Below are 26995 nucleotides of genomic sequence, written 5' to 3'. Positions count from 1 at the left end.
ACCCCCTAAGAGTGAGCCTATTATATGCCCCACCCTGTATATATATTTTATTGAATGGACTTCCATTGGGGAGCAAGCACAACGAAACCAAATTGTTGGCAATAATTAAATTATGAATCATTTTATGTGCAGCATGCGATTGTTAGTAGCTCAACTACAAAAGACAAACACCATGCACACACATGTATAATACACACATATAAAAGAATGGGGGAGCAAAGAAACTTTCGCAAATGGTTCTTTTTAACTTTACTTTTAATATGATTGAAAGACATTTAAAATGTTATGCGTCTGTATGCGATAGCAGTAATGAAAAATGTCATAAAATTTCTTATCTCGACATGGCTCTCTAATGTCTGCGTCTTTTTTCTTCGTATTCCCGGTTTTTTTGGGCTTTTGCTTTGGTTGCGTGTGCTTTTTGTGTCTTCTTTGTACATACTGCATTCAATATTGTGCACTTTGACGTTCATAAGCTGACGAGTATGTGCTACTCAAAAGCTGGATGATGATGATGACTCTACAACGACGACGACTGTTTGACGCTTGCTTCTATTCTTCTTTCATCTTTTTTTTCTCTGTCAAACACACGTTTTTTTTACTCGCTACTGATTTTCACATGCATTTTCACTTCATTCATTTTTCTGTGTCCCAACCATTTATTTCTTTTTATCTTTTTTTTATATTGTACTGAACAATTTTAACGCCACCTTTTTTTTATTCGGTTCGTGCTGCTCAACCACATGCCATCATATCTACAAAAAAAAATCACATCAAAGGTATGCGAATACTGGTAATGCTGTTGCTGGATACATTGCCAATGTTGGGAAATGTATTACTGCTGTGCTTTTTCGTATTCTTTATATTTGGTATTGTTGGCGTTCAACTATGGGAAGGTATATTACGACAACGGTGCGTGCTTCAATTGCCGGATCATGTGGCTGCTCCCAAGTAAGTCCATCCATTTCAATTCCATTCACTCACTGTCTGAGACCAGTTTTGAATCTTACCGAAACCAAACAAAAAAAAAACCAACAAATAAATAAAAACAAACAAAAAAAAAGAAAAATTGTACAAATTTTAATAGCATATTCTTTTTTTCATACGTTCGGTTCATACATTCTCATTTCAATCCTCTATATTTATATGCTAGAGATTATTTATAGGACATAGGACAGTATATTTACTTAATAGAAAATCATTACATCAATTTATTTACCACCCATATAAAAAAATTATATAGCCAATTTGCTCGCAACTCTCGTTGATACAAATTTCGCGCCGGTTTATCTCTCATTTCACAATTTTACCATTTCACATTTACATTTTAATTTCAAGTGTCTTTTCGTTTTGTATATCTATTCCATTTACACAAATGTATATATGTCTCTCTTTCACTCTCTTGATATATATACTACTCATTTCGTCTGTCTTCAAAATCTTATGCTACAATTTTTATTTGTTCTGTTGTTTTTCTTGTCATGCATTTCATAATAACTCGCAGGAAAACATCAACCAATTGACTTTTAACCATTCCAACTTGCCCATTGAGTTCAGTTCACCAAACAAGTTCAAAAACTTCATCATTGTATAATATAATATTAGCATTTCATTTTATCTTTTCGCATAAATATAACGTTTATATTCGTATCTATATGATGTGCAAATGTTCATTCGTTCTCTTACCTCTTTCACCAAATTTGGTCCCTTCCATCAATACATCCAACCATTCGGTTCGGTCCGTTCGTCCGTCCATCCATCTACCTCGATCCATATAAAAAATTCGAATGATTTTCAAATGAAAACTTTCGCCAGAGACCACTTTCCCTCGTTCTCTCTGTCGTTCGTTCATTCATATTTTTTTTGTTTGTCTGTGCACTTCTGTGAAACGATATATAAAAAAGAAATATATTGTTCGTGGTGTTCATTTTTGGTCTCGTCATTCGGACCATCTATGGTGCACGGAATGAGCTTTCATCGAACTTGATTCATTTGTGTGATGAAGAACAGTGTGAGCGACTGTATAAAACTGTGCGAACTCTCTGCTGATTCGGCACATGCTGAGTTTTGTGCACCGTATATATTATTTCGTCTTTTGTATCGTGCAGCCAAACATTGTTTATCTTTTCACAACAACAAATAAATATATGGATGATATTTGAAGAGCTTTTGTATGTGCTATCAAAACTTGAGCTATCGTCTCTCTGTCGTTCACACAAAAACCTCATCACATTGCGTTGATTGTTACGATGAATGCTCATTTTGCACGAAAAATTAAGACAAACAGAGTATAAATCAAATTCAAAATATGTTTAGCGTTTACTTTTCATTTTACTTACTTACTGGCACATCAATCCATCCACCATCAGCAGCATTCAAACAGGTTTCTTCGATGTTTCTTTCTTTATTTAATTTACCATCCAAATTGGCTTCTGAAATGAAATTAGTTTGTCCTGGCAGGGGAGCATATCGTCGAGGGTCTTTTGTCTGCACCTCCCTCTGAATATAAAACTTTTGGAATTTGTTATTATTTTTTGTTGTTGTTTGCTTTTGTTTCTCTCATTCATTTTCTCCCTTTGGCTACTTCTTTTCTTGCATTAAGTTTGCAAAGAAGAAGAAGAAAGAAAAAAAATTGTTCAAAATGTAGTTATCATCATCGTTCAGTTAATTTATACACGTGGGTTTTCCGCTCATTCACGCAACGAGCGCGACTCTTGCCCTTCATCACAAAGGTAAAACCAAAGGGTGAACAAAAAGAGAAACCAGTCTGGCGTTTAGGGAAAAAAGATGGAAAATATATCGAGTAGTATTGTAGTACATTAGAAAATTAGGAAAATGGTCAGCCCGCGATGGTGTATGTGCGTGCACGCGCATGTTGTGCGCGTTAAAATGCCTGCATTTCTATTCAAGACTCGCGGCAATGGCAGTAAAATGGTAGCAACAGTAGTCGACATGAACACCAGCATAGTTGCTGTGTTGACTGCCACACGATGTGAGAAAAGGGATAATGGTGGTAATGTTAACGGAGCGGAAGTGATTTAGCACAATTTCAGCCGAGCATTTCAGTGATTTAAATGACTCGGCATATTTTCCATGCAATTCATCCCGACGACCGTCGTTGATGGCCATTTATGATGAAAAGTGAAATAAAAAAAAGAATAACACAACCGCCTAATTGGAGAATCTCATAGAAAAATCGTCTCTCATTTTTATATATGCCACAACATTCGGTGTGTTAATGGTCGTGCTGTGTACCACTGGATGGTTTTTTTCTTCACTGGACCATTGATGATAACCGAAAACCATACAAAAGTCAAAAAAGCATTGCTTTTTTGCACCTTGAAAACCAAGCACTGACGAATCTGCATCATGTCCCTCAACTTTCATCTTTCAATTTTTGATAAATAGGTCGCGCGCACGTGATCACATTTAATGCACGATGAAAATGTTTACGGTACATTTTCCTAGGGGGTAGACACATGGAATATTACTTGAGATATTCACCGAAATTGAAGGTATTCTTGGTATTCTTGGTATTCTCAGTTTTAGACGAAATGTCAATGCATTCAGCAACGTCTCACAATGTGCATATCTGAATATTATCTTCCAAATATTAAAAAAACTTTTTCAACGCTATTAATTGTAGTATTTCAATTGGTTTAATAAATGCAAAAACAATTTTGATCAAAATAACAGAAAGAAAACAGAAAAAATTAAAATAAATTACGAAATGGTGAATGTTAAAACGAAATGGAAAAAACTTGAAATCTTTATTACCGATATCAATTTGACATTTGGTAATCACGGTATTCACATTTTTAGTACAAGTAATCTTTAAATAAGTAAGTAATTGTAGTATTTGAAAATAGATAGGTATTATGACAATTCATTGGTATTCATTCATTCTCTATTGTGTCTACCCCCTAGACATTTTCCATGCATACACAATATTGAATTGAATGCCATTACTTCAATGTGAATGCTAAAAAGAGAGAAAAAAAAGCGTACATAATAATCCAAAGTTCATTTATCACATTTATAATACGCAAACAAATCAAAAACTTACGTGTCTCCTGCGTGTATTTACTGTTGACATTCGCGTCATATTCCAATTTTACCGTCGAAGCTATTATCATCGTCGTGGCCGTTGTTGCCGTTCTCGTTGTTATAGTTTAAATACACCTTTTAACCACCACCACCGTCGCACACACACACACATAGCACCTAAATAGTGATTACAATGCGAGCACGAATTACATTCTCGTTGCTCGGTTATAATTTGGTTTTCGTTTGCTTGTATGCCTCGAATGTGAAAATTTCACGTGTATACGGTTTCATTGTCGAAATGTGTTGCTTTTATCCAAACAGAAATGCAATCGAAACCCAAATAACTCTCTCTGCCACCACCATCACCATTGCCTCCGTCACCGTCGCATAAAAAAACACATACACACAGGATAAAAGCATACCGAATTTCGACTGACATATTAAAATATATGTAAATAAATCATAAATTACAATTTGAATGTTAGGTAAACGTTTTTATATTTTCGTAGTATGTATTTTTCGTTCATTTATTCATTTCGTATTTTTTCTCGCGTTTCGTATGTCGGCGAGGTTTTCATTGCACGCTCATAATTTATACACCGACAATAAGATTCCATTTGTAACAAATTAACGAAAATGAAAATTAGAAAACTTTTTTCGGCCACTTTTTTTTGTTTCTTCATCAGCCAAAACGAGCAAAATACTGGGCCAGTACATTTTAGCAAACCAACAACAATCAATATGACCGCGTCTCCTGTGCTTTTTATGGTCTCAACTTTTGAATTATAACTGTAATTCATTTGGTGAAATTTTCATATTAACCAATAGACGAATGAGAGCATCAATTAATTTCACCGATCGAGAGCAAAACATTTAAACCAACACACGGCATATTGCATAGCACGAAAACCAAATTCAAAACCATCCAATTAACTTAATAATGATGTTCGAAAAACAATAGATTTTCGGGTAGTTTTGATACATGCAATCGAAATTTGCGAGAGTCGTTAATTAAAGTTTGCCACATTGTTTTGTTTTCTAGGGAATTTTCCAATGTAAATCCCCAACTGTAGTATGCGTTTATGTGGGATTGTTACAAAATATATAGAGACTTTACTAGATTTATGTACATTGTATACTTGTGTCTGTCGATTCGCTCGCTCAATAGACCTTGTTCGTTGTGAATATTCCACAATTTTTTTTGCGATAATTCATTTATAGAAATGCTCACAAGACAAAAGCATTGTTTTATAGTATAGAATCCAATTCGGCATACCATTTTCAATTTGTACGAATTTTTTTTCTCTTGTTATTTTATCATCCCGATGGAAATCTGTCGCGAGAATGCCTTTGTTATCATGACTGGATTACCGAAATCAAACCCATATTTAGCCCAATGTTATATAATTAATTGTTGAATAATAGAGCCTTTACTTAGAAAAAAATATGTATAAGAAACTTACACCCACCCAAATCACTCCAACGCTAAAAATGATGATGGTCATGAATTTGGCTTTGTTCACATTAGAATAGTTAGCTCGAAGGTATTTTTCTCTTAGATTTATTTTTTTTCGTGAAAGAAACAAAACAAACCCACAATCACCGACTCTTATAATTTATTGATGTGAAGGTCGTCGAGTCGACTCGGTCGACAATGTAAATATTTTTCCCACATCATTTTCACTCATGAAAAACTCATTCATCATTTCAAAAAATTATATGATATTTCGTTATAGAACGTCTCTTTCTCTTTCTCTCTCACTCACTTCACATGGATTGATTATATAAGGCGAAAATGGTTTCATAAAATTTTATTATATAGTGCACAATCAGCGAAACCGTCAAAACTATCGACTTTCATAATGGCTTTTCAATCAATCTGTCGCTTTGCACACATTTATATAGATATATATTGATTTTACGTCGACATATTTCTTTTTTGTTTTATTTTTAAAAAAATGGTGTCTCTCTTTTTTCTCATTCCGAAAAACTTTCAAACGAACGAGGAATGAATTGATACGAAACATAATGATTGAACTCCATGGATGAAATTTTAAGTTTGGTTCGCTTGTTTTCTTCTTCGCTTGTTTTTATTCTCTATCGATATACAACGAATAAAAAAAACTCTACTTTTAATCAATATTTCGATGTTGCTTATGAATTCTCTGGAAAAAAACACATCAACTATGAGCAACGAGAGCAGAGCTTGCAAATCGCTTTCCTTTTTTTAATATAAATTTTCTTTTTGCATTTTGAACAGATGCTTTTCAATATGATGTAAATATTTATATTCAACTGTCTCTCTCTCTCTTTCTGGCTTTTTTTTTATTTCAACTATTTTTCAAACCATTTTTATGTTCGCTTTTGTTTTGATTTCCTTTTTTTTCTCCCTCAACAGAGCAAAGAAATCGATTACATTTTAAGACTTAACAATTCGTATGGCAGTAATAAAAAACTATATGGACTATAAATTACAATGAAAAGATCAACCAAAGAGAGATTGTTCGAGGCCATTTCGCATGGATTTATCATCGTCGGCCATCTCGACGGAGTCAAAGCATCTTGTCAGTTGCCAATCGGTTTTTTATTGCTGCCGTCAGAATTTCAAACAAAGAACAAAAATCTATTTTAGCAAATTTTATTTTTAAAATATATTTTTATTGAGACAACAACATTTTTGCCTATACTTTCAACTGAGAAATTAAACTCAAATCAAAAGGATTGAGAGATAAAAGACAAGATACATAATTTTTTTTTTCGTTGCTTAAGTGAAATGTCAAGGGAAAGTAGACAGAAAAAAAATAACAGATTCAATTCAAAATTCCAAATCAAAATGAATGAAACATAAAGCAAAGCGCTTGGATTTTTATATTACAGGGATCTACCGGACGATTACAGAGTTCGAGTTCGAATCAATTCGTAAGAGACTAAATCACCTCATTACAAATAAAAAAAAACACACACACATACACACATACACTCACACCAACACTCGCATTGCCAATGCGCCACGCGTTCATCATTTTGTGTTTTTCGCAACTCAATTTTCACGACTAAAAAAAAACCCACCGAAGTGATCCAATCAATTCTCATGCCGAGACAGACAATATTCGAAGCGCGATTGATAATAGCTATTCAAGAAATGAGAACATCGTCATACGTACGCAACACAGAATGTACATAATTTTTCAACCCGAAAATCGAAAATCTACACGTAAAAATCACTTCAACACTCTCACAAAATAAATGATTCGAGAATTGGTTGGTATACAATCAAAAGAGAAATCGCAACCATCATTAGAGCCACAAACACAGATTGCAAACATACGAACCTAGAGGATGAGCACCGAATTTCAATTCTATTCAACTAAATTCAATTACACAATTTTTCTTTTCATTCGCATTCAAAGTTGTTTCTTTTCCACAGTTTCCTTTGTCAATTCAATTGGTTCATTTGTACTTTTTTTGTGTTCATTCCTCCTCCGGTGATTGTATTTGTTGTTGTTGTTGTTGTTGTTGTTGTTGATTTATTTTCTGTTTTGGATATTCAATCCTGTTGAATACACTCGCCACAGTATACAGTTACATGGGAAAAAGCGACGACCACGCGCACCAGTCATATTAAATAATATGCCCAGTGGACAATATCCGTACCACACGCCATTTGAAATCGTATGTTAATTATAGCCCATTGAAACGTTGAATAACTCATTTTCGAAACATTGAACATTACGCGGCGCTTGAGAAAATATAGTCATTAAATTGATACTGTGTTTTTGGCTTTTGCGAAAATAGCATTTACACACAGCCGGAAAAGAGCACATTTAATGTATTTGTTACGCGATTCAGCCAAAATGCATACATTTATATTAATCGAAATCGTAATCGTGGTGCATTAATAAAATAATTCGATAAAAATCTGCCTTCAATTTTGAGCCATTGAAAAATGCAACAAAATTCACTTTTTGTGTTCAATCGTCTGTTTCATTTATTTTCCCCCTTTTAATTTCGCATAAAATCATGCAAATGACCACGATGGCTAGGCAATTGTTTGCAAAAAAAAACTTAGATTAAATGCGCAATTGAATAATTGGCATTCATTTTCGTTGATACAGATTTTAGTTTTTTTTTCTGATCATGTGAATATCGTTTTTCGCTGTGATTTATTGACGTTCCAATTTTTCAATTCGTTTTTATCTTGCGAAAAATGCCAAACCATTGAACACAAGTACAAAATTGCGGTTTTTCTTTTAAACAAATTGGATGCTGATTTTTTGGTCTGATGTCTGTGCTTTAATTTTACACTCAATATAGAATTTACAAAAAAAAAATGTAGAACATTGTGTTTTAAATTGAAACCACAGTTCGTGTAACAGATGTGTGATATACCAAAGTACATTTTGTCGAATCGATTAAAATGTTTACTCTGACGAGCATCGTAATTGAATTGATATAAAATGGAAAAGGCAAATCGTTTAGAGCGATTAATTTCATTCAATTGAATACATGATTGAGCTTCTATCCCTTTTTTCCACCTCAATAGAAGAAATAAAATGAAAAAAAGAAACATTAACACATGCAATCTGAATTGTTAATCCGGTGATTACCTAAAAATCAATCGATCAAACGTACATGAGTTAGAATTTTCGAATCGCATTTTAATGATACGATTTCAATGAAATCTCAATTTTTCATTTAGAAATAAAACGCGCTAACCAGCACATTAATTATTTACACTAATTTCAATGGCGTATTCGACCCCGTACACGTATACACCATCGGAGAGCAATTAATGATCGGCGGTAAGCCGTTAATACGGTGTAAACGAAATAGTAACATCGACAACAAAGACATAAAACATTCATTGTTCAAACGCTGAGGTAGTAATACAACAATAGCAAATGGCACACATATATAAATAGATAAAAAAAAATAGAGATAGAGCGTATGTGCACACATCAATGGAAAAGCAATTCCATATCGCGAATATACCACTATTGCCACCACCAACGAACGACTGACATAAAAACGAGATTCTATTATTGTTGGCGGCATTTCAGAAGACATAAAATTTCACAATACATATTTTCTATGACAACAAATAACAAAAAAAGCGCCAAACAACAAATAACACGCGCATCGAAGTAAAAATAAATGGTGAAAAAATGTAACAACATATGAAATGCGGAGCGAGAGCGATGAAGAGAGAGCGGGATACAAGGAGAGAAAGCGAATGTGCAGGGCAAATAAAAGTGACAGTTTGAGAAAGAGCGCTATTTTTTGCACATTGATTTTTTGACACGACATCATACAATCGAACGCGCACCCGATGCGAACGTAAAACAAAAAAAAACAACATCGACAACAACATATTTCCAACGTCAGTCATATTGGTGATAGTATAGATGAAGAAGATCAACAGAGTAAAAAAATAAACATACAATACAGCCGTATATATTGTGTGGCCCGAAAAAAAATCATCATCATATTTTCTAACATTGTATGGCACACACTCAGCCACGTTCCCAGCCAATCAGATACGTTATAAATTACGTGCACTAAATGCTGTACGATGTTTGCAAGTGATAATATCGCCGAAGCGCGCATTCGATGAACATTTATTATTATTTGTTATTGTATTATATTTTTAAGCGCGCCGAAAGCGCATTGAAGCATTAATCAATAAATAAATACCGTGAAATGACACAGAATATACCGCCGAGACCAGCAATTGGAGTTACGTGCAAAGCGTCATTGTAGTTCGCGAGAGGACTCGAACAACAAGAGCGTAATGAGCAATAAAGCACATGACATCAAATCGGTACTAATTGTAAGAGCTTTTGAGGAGCCGAGATTGAGTGGTGAGTGTCGAATGGCCACCAAATAGATTGCATCCCCCTTGTACTGCAAACCTGACGATTTTTTCTTTATGAAAAAATCATATGTACACACACACGTCAGAGAGGAAAATGTGGACAAAACCAAATGTGTCACATTTATAATTCACGTATTGATTTGACATTTCCACATTCACTCTCACTCTCTCTCTCGTTCTCGCTTCGCTCTATTCTCTCTCGCCGCATAATACACACACATTATTCAGTGATGATCTTACGTAAAAGCGTACGTCTGCTTAGCCAATAAAGTTTGCAAAATACACACCACACACACACATTCACATTCATTGCCATTTATTTATTTTCCATTTTCAAGATTTGAATAAATAAACTCAATAAATAATGGAAAATTTAATTTGTTGTCAATGCGATTACTCGCACTCAATGGGTTCATTTCAAAAATTATCAGATGTATAATTTGCTTTTATTTGCAATGAAAACAAATGTTGGCCAAAAAATAAACAACACAAAAGCTTACTGAATTGCCAATGGTTTTTGGATGCTACACGTCTATTTATTCTATGACGACGAGCACTTTCCAACGAACATCCAGTGGTACGGATATAAAAATATTGAATCTATGGCATTTGTTTTCCGCTTTTTCCCTCACGTGATAGCCGCTTTGGAACATAAACAATTTATATATGAAGTACAGTGTACATTTTCCCTATTTATTATCACAACGTAATCACGAGCGTACTCAAAACGATACCCGACAAAATACGCAAAAACAAAGATCCAACCAAATTTGATTAGAATGAATATTTCATGCTCGACCGAATAACAGATGGAACCGAGAGAGAGAAACATAGACACACATACACAAAGCGGTTCGGTTCAATTAAATTCCATTGAAATTCTATTTGTGTGTGGTATTCGAAGCGGCTCAAGCTGCTTCAGAATCATCAACAAATGTTCCCTCAACAAAATGTGTATTTATTGACATGCAGCTCACTGAACATTTAACAAATTGCTACTTTCCATTATAAATCGATTAACGATTCTAATTGAATATGATTTCATGTTGATCATGACTGTTCCATCATATTAATTTGTTATTCGATTATTTTTTTTATTTCAAGAGACAAAAAAGGCACACAAACCGGCCTATTATCCGGAGATCATGGTACAATCGTTGCAATTGTTGTTGTTGCTCAATCGTGCGTCGTTTTTCAAATAACACTCCAAGTCTGTTGACATTCGGCTTTCGCAATTTTCGCAGATGATTTGTTGAACAACAAACACACCGAGCTGAAGTGTGTCTGTGTCGTGTCGACACACAGAGACCTAACGTAATACGATGATGATGAAGATGAAGAAAAAGTTAAGATGTACAAGTTAAAATTGACAAAAGCTGACGATATCATTATTAAGCAAATGGCTTAATAATTCAAATTCAAGGCGCATTTATCGCCACCCTTGTCGAACCTGTACAATTTAAATCGTCGTATCCACAGTATGGTTGTGCCACATTATGAAAAAAAGAAGAAAATCGTTATTTTGATATTCACGTCACGTCATACAGCGTAAACAAATCGCACAACACCCAACCATTCAGCCATCCAGTTACTCACTCACTCATAAAACACCTTTTTTATATGGTTTTTTTCTTTCGTGCTATTTTTTTTCGTTCGATACTTTTTTGTTGTTTTTCATATGCGCGGCGCGATGTGTGAGTGTGTCTCACTCACAGTGTGCGACACATTTCACTTTCAGATATTTTCTTTCTCAGTTTTGGTTTTTATATTCAACTTAAATTTGTCGGTGCTGTCACACACTTTCGAAATTTCAACAAGAAGTGAAAAGAAAAAGAAAAAAAAAACAAATTGCGGCAAAGAAATATGAGAATATGATAAATGGGATGCAATAAAAACAGTGGCATTTCGGATCAATGTGTAGATCTTTTCTGGCTTAAAGCGATCAAGTCAATTTTAAACATTATTGAAATACTTCTTTATTATTATTATTGTCATCTTCGTCGTTCTCTGTCTTCACGCGACTTTGTTTCGATTCAATTCAATAATAAAATCAATTCGAGAAAATCATGATTGCATCCTATTTCACAATTGAAAATCCCCCCAGAGACGTTAAACACGTACACACATACACTCAAACAAATACACACACACACACCTACAAATAAATGTTTAAAAAAATCCCCTTTTCTATCCGATTATTATGATTGAATTCCATTTAGTCGTTGTGTCGATATATTTTCTAAATAAACCGTACTCAAAGTGAAACTCTTTCTAATTGAATAAGCCAAATTTTATTACGATAAACTATACAACATCACACCTTCAACTCCAATGTTCTTTTTTCTCTCTTTCTACCTCACTACACCCCAATTACACAAACACTCACTCTTACCCCCCTACCACCCCTTCTATCTGACTATTTAAAAATAAAACATAAACGTATCCGTATATCCATTTTGTTGACGGTCAGATTTCAAACAAATTAATTGTATTACTAAAGTTGTGTACTCAAGCATATTTTCCCTATTAAAAAACAAAAAATTACTATATATTGTCTCATGTGTATTGGATTTTTCCGATAGGATAATAAGTTTTCCTCCTTTAAACTTGAATATCAATTTGTAATTCGAAATTTTATTTGAACCAGTAAAATTGAAAGTATAGTTGAATGTGTAAATTGTAAAGAAAAACACCAGTTATTTCTGTCTTTTAATATGTCCATTTATTTGCCGACCCATTATTTTCAATTTTCGTTTAAAATTAATGAGTTTTTGATTGTAGGACTTTTGGAAAAGATAACACAAAAAAATTAAGTTGTATCTTTCATTTCTTTGCGATAATTTAAATTATGGTAACTTTGTACATCTCTTTCGTGTATATATTCATTTATTCACCAGTAAACAGTTGATTTCCCAGCATGCGATTGTAATTTGTGTAGCGAACTAGATTTAAGAAAGAAAACAAAAAATAAATGAGAATGAGGACAAAGTCCAAAAAAAGCTTGAAAATTTGACAACATGTCTCGCGTACCCTGCAGCGACACGACAACAATTAGTCGGATCGCAATCAAATGACAATATTCTCTAGTGTTAACACACAGCACACCAACAAACCTGCCGTACAATTATTATCCACGATTTGTGTTACTTTTTCATGGACATCGTAATTGAAAATGAAAACACACGTACATTCACATACATACAAAATCACCGGATAAATAGATTTTTCGTGTAACATACATAGATATACACGAAAAAAAAATCTGCTATGAGTTCATTCCGGTGGATTTTGTAATGTTGTTAATTCATTGGGCAAACACTACGGATCCCAAATAATTTATATTCAGGTGTTTTCTTTGCATGAACCAACAACAACCAGTGAAACAGCACGAATAGATTATCTTCCAAGTGTGTGCACGTGGGAAAATAAAAACGATGTTTTATGTTGTTGGTTTCTTCTCAACGAATCACCCACGTGAAAGAAGCGAGCTTTTTTGCAATTTGCATTATTCATTTCATCGTCATTCGCCTGACCAAAAGAAAGTGAGCAGCGACCCGTCGCCAAAGCTGAAGATGAACAAAAAAAATGAGCATATATTTGACGAACCTTTTGAATTTGTTCGCAGAAAGAGAATAATGAATGTTAAAACATGCGTATGCCTTTGATTGTTTGCTCACTTTATGCTTATGGTATACAATTTAACATTGCAAAAACCGCATCAAAACTCGCAATGAAGAACATCTACGGCGGTTGCACCGACAAAATGATGAGACAACGTTCTCTTCTCGCTCGTCACCCTTGTTCGGCCCGAAAATGGCAAAATATGATAAGACGGTGGTAAAACATTTCCACAACATTTGATCAACGTGATAGCAAGCGACCGAACAACAGTATAAAAAAAGACACCACAGTGAATGAGACGAACGAAGTGAACTTTGAAGGTGTCTCTTTCGAGTTCTATTTACCGCAATTACGTGATACTCTCCTCGGGGCAACGCATACACATACAGATGAGAATAAAAAACGGAATTTTCAAGGAACATTTTCATCGCGTTCTCATCGATAAAATCATCATTATGCTGTTCAACTTGATTCCCAGAGTGTCTCTCACTCTCTTACATCTTGTACACATTGTACCAAGCCTTTTTCGGATGTGTATGTTTTCATTGGTTGTGGTTCTTCCGCTACATCATTCTCGTACAACCATCCATCCAATTCGGGGTTTTCATGTCATCTCGTCTTTCGCTCTTCATTGCAAAACCGAATCTAATACACTTTAAATTTCATTTTTTTTTCTTTCTTTTTGAACTTCCTCTTCGTCTCTTTTGCTTGTCATTTGTGCATGTCAACAGATGAAACTTAGAACGAAGATAAGGTGAAGAAAAAATGAAAAGATAGTAAATAAAGAGAACGTACACATCGAGCGCGAAGTAAAAGACATTTATCATATGGAAATAGCCAAAGAGATATTCAACTTACACGAACGACTTATTCAGCATTTCGTTTTTTCTGCACTGCACACAGAATTCCCTCGAGAAAATGAATCGGTTCTTTCGTGTGTGTGTGTTTTTTTTTCTCGCACCGTCGCTTACATTCATCATTGATTCACATATTCTGTGAACCATAATATGCTTGAACAGACGAACGATACAAAACGTCTGTATAAACTGTGATCGTATCGAAGCAACAGCGTCAATTCCAAGGATGAGAAGATAACGCAATTTTATGATGAATATCGGCTCACCATTCTTTTGGTTGAATTTGTTGTTGTTATACCCGTTCGATGTGGAAAAAAAATCGTTTTTTGTTGTTATTCTGCGTGCCAGTATCTCGAACATTTCTTTGTCGACCCCAATGCATACCACTTATAAAGTAAATGGCGTGTCGAACATTTTATATATATATTTATCTAGTGTCCTAGCATTTGGTCGTGATCCTGATTACTTATTTACAGCTCATAATCGCTGTTTGGTTTGAATATGTCTTGGTGTTGATTTTTTTCTCTTCTTTGCTTTTCACTCTTCGTGCATGCGTTTCGTTTCAATTTTATAAGCATTTCTCCATATACACCGATACCCGAACGTTTAACGAGTGATTATGGCCTGAATAACGACATATTCAGCTTTTGAAAGTATCATTACAAGTAGTACTTGACATCCGCCCTTCGTCCTTTTCGCTATGTCATTCCGAACTCATTCCCATACACACATAGTGTCGCTAAACGACACTTCTCACTCACTCCTCCATTCAATGACAGTTTTTTTGTTCATTGTAGTTCGAAGGTGGTTTCCATCAATTTGTAAGCACGCCAAAGATGTAAAAATTTTGCATTCATAATATGAAGCAAACCCCATTTTTTCATTCTCTCTCTCTCTCCGCTACATTCAATTCCGATTTTTTTTGTCCGTTTGTGATCACATTTATCCGATACACTATTTTTTTCTCTTTTTTTTCTTGCATATTCTCTTACTTTCCATCTCCGTGAAGTAGCACTTAGCCGGGTATCAAGTATAAAGAATAATAGTTAGCTGTATTAGTGTGATACGCGCGCGAAAAACTCACGTTAAGTGGACGTGAGTTGGAAGATAGAGTTTGTTGTATCTAACAATGTATATGTGTAAATAATTTGTAAATATGTATAAAATCAATTCGTAGATTTGATGGCGCCGAGTTGTGCTCGAGAATTTTGAATAAAACAAACACACGACCGAGAAGCGTGTGTCTCAAGCAAATGTCTTTCAACCGAAGGGGATTTCGTTTTGCATCCGCTTGGTTCAAGACATTTTCGATTGCTTTTCTAGTGACGTTATTCTTTTATTTGCTCGAATTGAGCATTTTTGCCATCGGCGTCAGTTCCTGAATCGAAATGTGAATATTATTTAAATGACAGCAATCAATAATAACAAATCGTTTCAAGGTGGATGTGTGTATCTGGGCAAAGAATTCGCTTCTTTTTTTTCTTTAGCAGCACAGTGAATCGTTTTGACGAGTGACGGCAATTCCCCAAACACACGCGCACACCATCGGTTGTGACAAATCGCGTCTCATTTTGAAGAGTGAAAATATTCACATTGCTTGTTCATCTGTGCGAAAAACCCCAACTGGTTCGCAATAATGGCAAATTTGTGGATTTATTGCAATTTTTTGCCCTTTCTTCGCATTTTCTTTCGTTTTTTTATTCGCTCCAAATTCGTCAACGTGTTATTATTTCTGCTCAAAATGCGGTGGCATTTATGACCACGTATTTACTTTAACTAATTTTATCATTTTTCATTCATTTATCTTTTCTATTTGTGGCACTGTTGTCAATGATTTTTTTTATCACTGTTCCACCCGTATGCATGCATTTTACAACAGCTCCTCCCTTTAATCTATCCAAATAAGCGAAAACAAACCAAGTGTCTCATTCCACTTGCATTAATTTTTAGCTTATTATATAGTAGCTCTGTTCTTTTCAAGCAAAAGAAAAAAGTGTTTGGATTTTGTAGCTTTAGCATTAACCGCACTGCATCACATCCCATTTTTCTATTCGAATTTTTTTAATCTAGTTAAATTGTAGCTCATAATGATATGCGAACCACCATGTGGCGGAACATACCGACAAAAAAAGACGTCATTTTCTTTCTTTAACAACTTGAAAAAAATGCGATTTTTTTTAATATACCAACTATCAAAAATGGATGTAATTTTACCAATTTCATCATTTTTGTATATTTGGACTGTTTTTTTTTTTTTCGTTGTTGTAATACTTCTTAGTCCCAAATGACCGAAAAAAATATTGTTCCCATTTCTTTTCCCATTTTTCGTTTTTCGTTTCTGTTTGATTTTGCATTTGAATATTTGCTTCTTTTTCGACAGCATTTCTTATTACTATGAGTTTTCAAAAGAACAAGACTATATATGTTCGAAGCCAGCAGACTCGGGAATGCATATGTGTAATGAATTACCCCCATATCGGATAGGACCGATGGTATGCAATGGTAAGTGAATTAACAACAGTTTGTCGTAATGCTCAATAATTGTTTGTTGAAACATCAAATTGCAAATCATCAGAGACATATTACGAGAAAATGTTCCGGAACAATTTCAATTGAGTTGGCAACAGCCGTTCGCACTGTGATTCTTGACGCACATGAACTGAATTGAAATCAAATTTCCTTCAATTCACTTTGCTTCAAGGTTTTATACGTTCACATCAATTTACATTTCTTTTCTATCGTTTCTTTTTTCTCTTTCCCTTTCGTCAATGGTCGTCCATCAAATGGTTTGTACTTCGAAACGTGTGCACTTGCTGGCATCCTTACCGGTTTGAAACTGCATGGGAAAAAAAACAATAACAAAATCGAAACTATCGTAAAAATCCAATTGAAAACAATTCGATAACATCAAACTTATTTGCTCACAAACAACACAGCATCAGCCGAACCATACTCGTACAATTTTCCAACGAATATGTCGTGCGTCAATTGGAATCAATACTATACGAATTGTACGCAGTTGGGCGGTAATCCATTTCAGGGCACCATCAGTTTTGACAACATCGGTATGGCATGGGTTGCAATATTTTTAGTTATCTCATTGGAAGGATGGACTGATATCATGTAAATATATGCCACCACCGAGATGAATTTCACTTTTAATCGAAATGAATTTCACTTTGCGAATGAAATTAGGTATTATGTACAAGATGCTCACTCGTTTTGGGACTGGATCTATTTCGTTTTATTAATAGTGGTAAATAGCTCACTTCCATTCTATTATTGATGTGTGTTTGTGTGAGTGTGAATGGACAAAAGATATGAGTTGAGAATCGAAGCAAATGTTATATGATGTGAACTACTGTTGTTCACGATGTCTCGTTTTTTCGGTTCGCTTCCATTTCTCTTGTCCTTTATGATGAAACGAACTCAATGCCGATAGATAAAAGCATTTGAAATGGATGGTGCGTGTAGTATGTCTGTCTATCTGTCTGATTGTGCAAATGTTTTGGATCTATATATATATTTTATTGCATGTATAATAATCGTTATCATAATCGTTAAACGTTTTGCAAATAATGTGAGAAAATATAGTGCTTTTTGTACTTTTACTTTCGATACGATTCATTCCAATGTCATCTATCTTTCGTTTTTTTGCTCTTTTTCTTCTTTCGTTTACAGATTGGATCATTTTTTATGATAAATCTATGCCTCGTTGTCATTGCCACACAATTTTCTGAAACGAAAAAACGTGAAATGGAACGAATGCGACAGGAGCGAGCTCGTTACACATCCACATCAACAATAGCATCGAGCACAAATAATTCCGAGCCGTCAACATGCTATGCGGAAATCGTAAAATACATTGCGCACTTATCGCGCCGGATAAAACGACGACTAATTAAGAAGTTACGCACCTATAAGTATGAATAATTAAATTAAAACCGACATTAGATTCTATCGTTGCATGTGTAAAATATATTTTGTGTTTGCATTTTATTGGCCCTCCGTGTGAATCTCGGATGTGAATTTGGTGTGCTTGTGTATTTGGCAGCCAGAAGAACTTATGACACATAAATAAATTGCACACAGCAAACAGCAGCCAAAGTGAATATCAAATCGTTGTCTTTTTACACAAGTCTGTTCGATAAATTGAACGATAATAGTAATAATATTAGCTTTTGCCAGTGCGCCATCATACACACCCACACATCTCTCATCTCAATAATTTCAGCTCAGCATATGCGGAAAAAAGCTTATTAGTTCCATACACTTCAACTTTCGTTTATATCCGAATATTTTACCTTTAAGTTTATTGCAAAGTAATATTTACACACTTCGCCGTCATTCTCATTTGGCAATTTGATTGCAATCATTCTAATCGAGCTGTCAACATTGAGCTTCCGCTCGAACATCTTGAACTTCCATCCAATTTGTATAATAGATCGTGCAGTTAGTGTGTTAATTGGATCCCATTTAGCGTATATAAATACGTTTAGTGTAATGTTGAATCACGACGATTACGATATGCTTTCTTCTTCTCTTTTTCATTTTTTCTTCTTTGGTTTTACCTTCGTTTATGCTTCATTTAACACACGCTCATACAGGTATAAACATCAAGACGAAGATTTGCTGCCAAATGCTGACACATTTACACTATCACCACATCGAATAAAATGCCATCATCCAAATTGTCCGAAAGTAAATCAAAATAAAACGCCCACCATGGACGGCGGTGCAAGGCGTCTTAAATCACAAATGGCCGACACAAATAGCATATCTGGAACAATAATACAAAATAATTGTAATAGTAGCCAATTATCGTCGCCGGATATGTCAGAAGCGAACGAAATGCACAGATTCTCATCCAGTTCGATGAATCTAGCAGCAGCAGCGCCAACTACCACCGCCGGAAATGATGATAAAGATGATAAGAACAAGTTGAGCTTGTTAAAAATTCCGGGCGTCATAAAAACGGAACAACAAGCGGTAGGATTTTATTTTTTATTTTTTCATTCATTTTCACTCTCCGAATGCATTCCCCGTTCATGAAAAAATCGAGTTTCATTTAAAAAAAAGTTGTCGGATATTACAATGTAATTCATAAATTTTATTTGCAATTTTAAAATATGAGCAGCAGAGCACAAATGGATCTGGCGAGTATTTAAGTCCACCATCATCAGCGCGCCGTCGATCATCGGTAATGTTTAATGATCTGCTTTTTTTACATACGCCACCGAATGAAGCACAAACGAACGTTAAAAATATTTCCCAGGTCGAGAAAACAACACAAACCGGAGATGGAAATATTTGGAAGGTACAAAAAAACCACTCACACGCACAAAATCCATACTTTTTCGCTCTGTCTCTTTCACACACTCTCTCTTTTTTTCTATTTATCGTAATTTACACATACCGTCACTGCGTATTTTGGAGTAATGCGTATGGACGAGTGAGCGTAATACCATACGCTCAATTATTTCAATGAATTTTTAATTTAATCAGCTTAAAAAGTTCCCTTTTTTGTCGGAAAACTTTCATTTTTATTGATAATTTCGATGTAATTTGTTTCGTTCGAACACGTTTTTTTTTCGGTTTTATTATTATGTTGTGTGCATGTTTTTTGTATATTTAATATTCGATGGCTTGTTTATTTGGTTTGTTTTTCTTTATTGTTATTTATTTCGGTTTGTATACTTCGATATTTATTTATTTTTTTGTTTTTCACGTTCATCAATGGTTTTTTGTATGCCGGGTGCTGTTGCAGGTGAACTTGGGTCATAATTTGTATTCACACGCAATGAACAACATTCTAACGGATTGTTCGGATCTGAATTTCAACGATACAATGACATGTCAGGAATTGTTAGCGTTTTCGGTGGCATTTTCGGCCGCTTTGCCAACCAACCAAAACACTTTGGACTCCTTATATTCGTCGTTAGCACATCACGAAAACAATAGCCGAAATAGTGAACGAATGCCAAAAAATGTCAGTAATTCAGATGTAATAAATCGACAAACATCAACTGTGGTCACGACAGCAGCGGCAACAACAGCAACGACAGCGACGGCGACGGTGGTGGGAACGACAACAACAACCGCACCGCCAAATGGTTTGGAAAACTTTTCCTGTTGCTATCATTTATATCAAAATTCGGCACATGTCGAGTCACTCATGTCGTCGCATCGAAAGCCCAACAAATATATGGCACCAATTGTGGCCGGCTGGCGAATGTTTAGCAAAATAATGAGCTACATGCGACGATGCATCAAAATGCTAGTCGAACATAAATATTTTCAACAGGGTATTCTGCTAGCCATTTTAATAAATACACTGTCGATGGGCATCGAATATCACGATCAACCCGACGAATTGACAACAATCGTGGAAACGAGCAATATCGTCTTTTCGGGCATATTTGCAGTGGAAATGTTGCTCAAAGTAATTGCCGAGGGTCCGTTTCGTTACATAGCCAATGGATTCAATGTATTTGATGGTGTTATTGTTATATTAAGGTAACATTTCCCTCTTATTATTATTACATATTTTATTTTTTTATTTTAGCCCATGGGCTAACGCTTTCGTTTCATCCATATTTTAGCTCGTACGAATCAGGCGAGAGTGGATTTTGAGCGTTTATTTTCACTTTTCATTGTTAATATATAATGCCGGTTTTATAGCGAATTCTTTTTTTCAGTTTTGTTTGTTATTTTCTTTCGGTTTTTATTGTGGTACTGTGACAATTTGCAATATGTGTGCGATGAAAAGCATGAAAATAAGCAGCTCATTAATATTTTATTCAAACCACTCGACTTCATCCATTGTTGTCTGTCAATCCATCAAAATGTATAACTTTTACAACTTCCTTGAACAATTCATCGTTTCCATTTATACACATGTATAAATTTCGCTCATCTTTTTGCTATCTTTTATATCTTTCATGTGAATATGCTGGAAAACTTGTCGTCGCTTCTTCATCCAAATGCTTTTCAAATGCGATATCACACACACACACACACACACTTGGATGGATGGCACCGGGAATGAAATGGAACAAAACGGAATAAATGGGATATCGTACAAATCGGTTGCGTTCGCTTGTGCTCTCCCTTTGTGGTGGATTCGGCTTTTGCTCAATGTGCAACATTCACAAAACTCAACAGTGTATTCGAATTAGGTCAACAATTCTTCGGCATTAGCGAAGGCAGTTCGGGATTAAGTGTTTTACGTACGTTTCGACTGTTAAGAATCCTCAAGTTGGTGCGATTTATGCCAAATTTACGACGACAACTATTCGTCATGTTACGCACAATGGATAATGTTGCAATATTTTTCTCGTTACTCATGTTGTTCATATTTATATTTAGGTAAGTGGTTTATTATTTGAAAAATTGATGTTCGCCAAAGAGCGTATTTGTATATACGGATGTACGCATTTGTCTCCATGTGAGATGCCTTTTGTGTCTTACATTTCAAGCGAAAACTGAATAAAAGTAAAAGAAAAAAAAGTAACAGAAAACTTAAACTGAAGGAACCCGCAGCTAGAAGAGAAAGATTTGTCGGTTTTTTTAACGAACTCTATTGAGAATGGCAGGATAGTGAAATCAGATTTAGTTATGTAGAGAGAAACTAATACAGCTTATGATGACTGTGAGTATGACTCACTTTCCGTCTCGAAATTACAGGGAAAGCGAATACACAAAGCAACGCGACAAAGTTGTAAAACGATGTGTGATCTGTGATGCAGAGCATATTGTTATTATAGGAGAAATTGTACCTTTTGTTCGAATTCACATATCCTCATCCTCATCCTACGGTGTAGATTTTCCCAAAATGATTCGCATCCGTATTCGATGTATACATGTTTCAGTCACACTCCTTCTAGCTCAATCTCTTAACATTCCGATGAATGAATATTTCCATCGCAGATAAGGCAAACAAAAACGAAACTAGCTGTCGCTTCAATAAATTTCTCATTATAGTCACGTACCTTGTGTCCTGTAGTTTAAACTTAAACCTATACCCTCTACTTATGCTCTCTCGCTCGCTCGCTCCATCACATCCAATTCTCAGCGTTTTATAGTTATAGTATATATTTTGGCCTTCGCCCATTAAACAGAGTACAAAAAAAAACCAGCAACTATTACATTTTCAATTGATTCCTTTTCATTTTAATCTTTTTGCGCTCATCTAGTTACAATTCCATTGCTCTCTATTTTATTTCTTTGCCATTTTGATTTCATTCTCCTTGAACTGTTACATTCCACTTTTGCTCTGCGAACTCTCTGGTCGCCTCTTTTTCTAACTCTGCGCATTGAAGGTTCAACTAGAGAAATATAGGTAGAAATAATAATGTGTTTTTTTTGTCATTTAGAGATAGCCAACTGATGCCATTCTATGTGTATTGCATTGTCAAAATTAATTCAATGTTTTTAAATTAATTTGCCGTCGTCGACATTGGACTGAAACACTGTGTCAACTCTGTCCTTAAAATACAGTTAGCATAATGCTCTTTCTATCTTGTTCATTATCTGTTTCTGTTATTTTTTAGATTCAGTGTTCTTGTTTCATCTCCTTTTTTTGCTATTGTTTATTGTAATAACAAGGATAAAAATGAATAACATTTCAATTTGACGTAATTGAAATAAATAAGGATCGTCTCGTGACGAGTGAGATAGATCCACTTAGTTATTATATTCATTTCCATAATGTAATAATGAAAATTGAATTGACAAATTTCCAATCTTGAAAGTGTTTTCGGTGTCAATGTCTCTGTGTAGTTCTTCCAGAGAAGAAAAAAAAAATACAAAAATTAGAAAAATTTCCATGAATGATCGTTTTATCGTAGATAGTCTTTTCTTGATTTTTTCCTCCCTTCATTTCGTTTCTTTTTCGTTGTGATTGTCGTAAAATGAAAATAAACTCGTTCATCATGCTATCTCCTACAATGAAATCTAAAAGATGAAAGATGAAAAATAACAAGAGAGTAAATCGTACTGACGAAAATTGAATATTTCTCTACGTTCCATCATTGAATAGACGATGAAGATGAAAAGAAAAGGAAAAAAAACAGAGAAGTAAAGAGGATGCACTTCAAAACACAATGGCATTGTTGTCGTTCAATCTCATTCACGGCATAACTTTTATTCGGCAACAAGAAGAAAACGCAAAGAAAACACATAAAATAAGACGAAAGACGAAGTGTATACGTTTGCTGGAACATAAATTGCAAGGAAGTAGAGATTTCTTTTTCGGCAATTTCAGTCAAGTCAAGAGCTTTCACTTTGGTAAAATAAATTAAAGTAAAACGGCTATTTTTAAGACTATACATATGAAATCGAGAGCACTGGCACGCCGTCGATGCCATTTTCTCAGCTTCCTTTTTGCTCGCATTGAACCCCAAAAGAAATACATTCGAAATTTAATTGCATGATACAGTTTTCACCCTCCATTACCCCCCGTCTCTTCCACCACGGCCAAGCAAAAACGAAAAAAAACTTTTAACAGGTAGACAGTCACAACTTCGTCTGCTGTGCATGATTTTTTACACACAAAAACACAAAAAAAAAACAACCTCCCATCACTTTCTTTATCCATTGTGTCAAACTCCCGTTGCAAAGTTTTATTCAATTTGAACATTCGCACCGTGCGCACACATCCACACACACACATTGCACCCTGCACAACAGCGAATACATTTTACTTAACTTGTAATTGTTACAATTTTTGTGAGCAAAGTAATAAACGTCCACAAGTTTTCACAACTTAATCACATAAAAATTCCCGCAATGAATGTAGTAGTTACAGTGTGTGTGTGTGACCTCCCGAGTCACACTTGTGCCACACATTCCCTTCTGTGCAATCATATTAACAACGTAATATCAATATAAAAATTGAGGAGATTGTATCTTTTTGCCGTTCATCGTATCCAGCAATTTTAAAACTTAATTAATTTGCTCCATTCGGCGTGAATATCGAACATGCGCAAGTTTTGAACAACCACAGAAAAAAAAATAGTTTGATAAAAGATATAGATATTTGATTTTACAGAAAAAACATCCGTATTTTCCCCATATCCTTTATATTTTTTATGATAATTCATCTCTGTTGCTTGCTAATTCTCTTTTATCTTACCACAAAATCATTTGAAAATTGTTTTTCCTGTGTGCGTTAGCGCGCGCGCGCCCTCGTCACAAAAACTTTCACAACTGTACACATTAAAGTGAATGTGCCATGGGCGCACAAATAACACCAAAATAACAAACAACATTTTAAAACAAACGAAATAAAATACAAACTAACGTATGCACTAGTGAAAGAGTCATATATAATAAAAGAGTCATTTTCATAATATTTGTATCGTAAATTTAAAAGTCTAAATACGAAAAAAAAAAATAATTTTTGTAAATTTTCTGAAATGCTTGTTTTTTTGGCAAAAACAATTTTTTAAAATGGAATTCAAATATGCGAAGTATCCTTGGCATGCATATTTTTGGCTGTAAGTTTTGTGACAAAGGCGCTGATGGTGATGAACAATGCGATCGAAAGAATTTCGACTCTTTACTTTGGAGTCTTACCACGTGCTTTCAGGTCTGTTTGAGGTTAAAAATACATAAAAAATTTATCAAAATCATTTTCATACCACACACACACACACATCATCCATACAATCAACAAACAAACACATACAAACACGGTATATATCAAACAGAAAAGTTAGTTAATTAAAACTCGGCAAATATTGGCGAAAATATTTCTTAGACATAAAGCATGTAGTAGCTCCATCAGACTCCATAAAGATAATCGATCTAGAACTCATTCGTTTTTAGTTTCATATCATTTTCAGAATAATTCCCAATTCGTCATTTTTCTCTGTTTTTCTCTCGTAGAGAATCTCGACCAAATAGAATAAATAATCAAACGCTAATCGATCTAATCATTCATATTTCCATTGATCCAATCGAACCATAGCCAATCGTAACGAGACACATAATTTTTAAAAAACCGCATCAAATTCATTCATACACACATATTGTGTTAATAAAATTAATTCTAAATTGCTAGCAAAACAAACTTTACCCATTAACTAACTTCATTTCAACAAAATATTTTACATAAAATTCATAATCTCCACAACCATAAACTAATTGAATCAATGACTACTCCATGAATAATGGAACCATAAATGTTACACTCAAGTGAAATTGAGTCGATGTTTTTCTTTCTTTCATTCTCTCTCCCTCTCTCTAGACTTTTTAATGTGTTTAGTGTGTCAGTTTTTGTTTCGTATCTAACAAACGATAACTAGAGAGCTGTATCGTTCTAATTAACGCCAACATAGTATACAAAATTGTTGGTATTCATTTTAGAGGTTTAGTGCCAAATGGTTCTTTTTTCATTCTGTAATGAACAATGTGAGTGGGGGTAATAAAAAACAATCTCTAGCTTAGATATGACTAAAATGCTTTCAATGCGATAAAAATGGTTATGCGGTGTGTGGGATCTATCTCCCCTTCCCACACCGCACCCCTACACACATGAGGACGATATTACATCGGATTTTATATTGTCGAATTTTTATTTGTGCCAACAAAAACGCATTCATTCATAAACAAACAACAGAGCTAATTGAAGGCATTTCAGCATGTTTTCGATCAATGGTTCGTTTTAGCTTCGCAAGTACCCTAGTATATGAAGGTAGGTTTGGCTGCAACACCAAAAAAAAAAAACACTATACGCGATTTTTGCATGTGTTTGTCATTTTTTAAATCTAAAAAAAACAACAAATTATACATATCTCGTGCTTAATACTAATTTATGGTGCAATTTATTTAAATCAAATCTCTAGATATTTTATACACTTTTTATTCATATATGCACACACACAATTTAAAACATAATACACACATACACACCGTATAGAAAATCGCATGAAAACCACATTTTAAATTGAATCAATCTGGTACAGAGATTTATGTTTGTTCGATTCCATACGCAATGGCGAAAGCTTAAAATTACCATCTCCCAAGCCGAGCCAGGGCGCCCGCTCTGACTCGGTCTGCGGGAGTGTGAGAAAGATGGAACGAATGAATAAACTCGTTTAACAATTGACAACGCTCAACAATGGATGTGCCAATTAAGGAATGTCTGAATTTGTGAGTAATGCTTGATCGATGTACCAGATCCCATTTGAAATCAGATTCAATTTGTTCGGAATGACCTATTTCCTCATTTTGCACAAATCTCATTTTATTGAGCCGAAAACTTAGTTTGCATACAGAGAAATTTTAACCACATAAAATGAATTGTCGATGAAGACTTAGTAATGCTTGAGTTAGAATTAGATTTTCAATAGTCGAGCAACCTTCAAGCAATCGCAAAATATCCTTTTACTTTCCAATTTATATTCGATATTCCATATGGTCCTATGTTTACTCTATCTCTCTCCTCCCATCCAATCTGCAAAATCAATCTCTTATTCACTCTAAGAAAACTGCATTCAATTTCGGTTTCTTTTAAACGTTTCATTGAAAACATAGTGCCTGTGGTTCAGTGCACTGGAATGCATCAAAGAATTTTAAATTAGCAATGAATCAA

General features: G+C 34.6%; 1 protein-coding gene across 7 annotated transcripts in view; it reads left to right on the top strand.

Moving 5' to 3' along the window:
- Positions 1–26995, top strand: part of LOC116341845 (voltage-dependent T-type calcium channel subunit alpha-1G) — a 54234-nt gene that overhangs the window by 14089 nt on the left and 13150 nt on the right. For 2 of the 7 annotated variants that reach the window (XM_031769157.1, XM_031769156.1), the window contains exons 4-13: positions 777–948; positions 6922–6963; positions 16778–16899; positions 17334–17520; positions 17593–17653; positions 18079–18320; positions 19005–19386; positions 19535–19714; positions 20165–20913; positions 21562–21765. In XM_031769157.1, coding sequence (XP_031625017.1) covers positions 777–948; positions 6922–6963; positions 16778–16899; positions 17334–17520; positions 17593–17653; positions 18079–18320; positions 19005–19386; positions 19535–19714; positions 20165–20913; positions 21562–21765 — 2341 coding nt within the window. Of the gene's footprint in view, positions 1–776; positions 949–6921; positions 6964–16777; positions 16900–17333; positions 17521–17592; positions 17654–18078; positions 18321–19004; positions 19387–19534; positions 19715–20164; positions 20914–21561; positions 21766–24870; positions 24989–26995 lie in introns of all 7 variants that reach the window. The other 5 variants (XM_031769162.1, XM_031769163.1, XM_031769159.1 and 2 more) reach the window with 5 other exon arrangements.

This window comes from Contarinia nasturtii, unplaced genomic scaffold, assembly GCF_009176525.2.
Source record: "Contarinia nasturtii isolate CC-2019 unplaced genomic scaffold, AAFC_CNas_1.1 Cnas_scaffold_810, whole genome shotgun sequence".
Classification (NCBI taxonomy): Eukaryota; Metazoa; Arthropoda; class Insecta; order Diptera; family Cecidomyiidae; genus Contarinia; species Contarinia nasturtii.
Note: the sequence above shows the minus strand (reverse complement) of the source record. Positions and strands in the feature narration are given on the sequence as shown.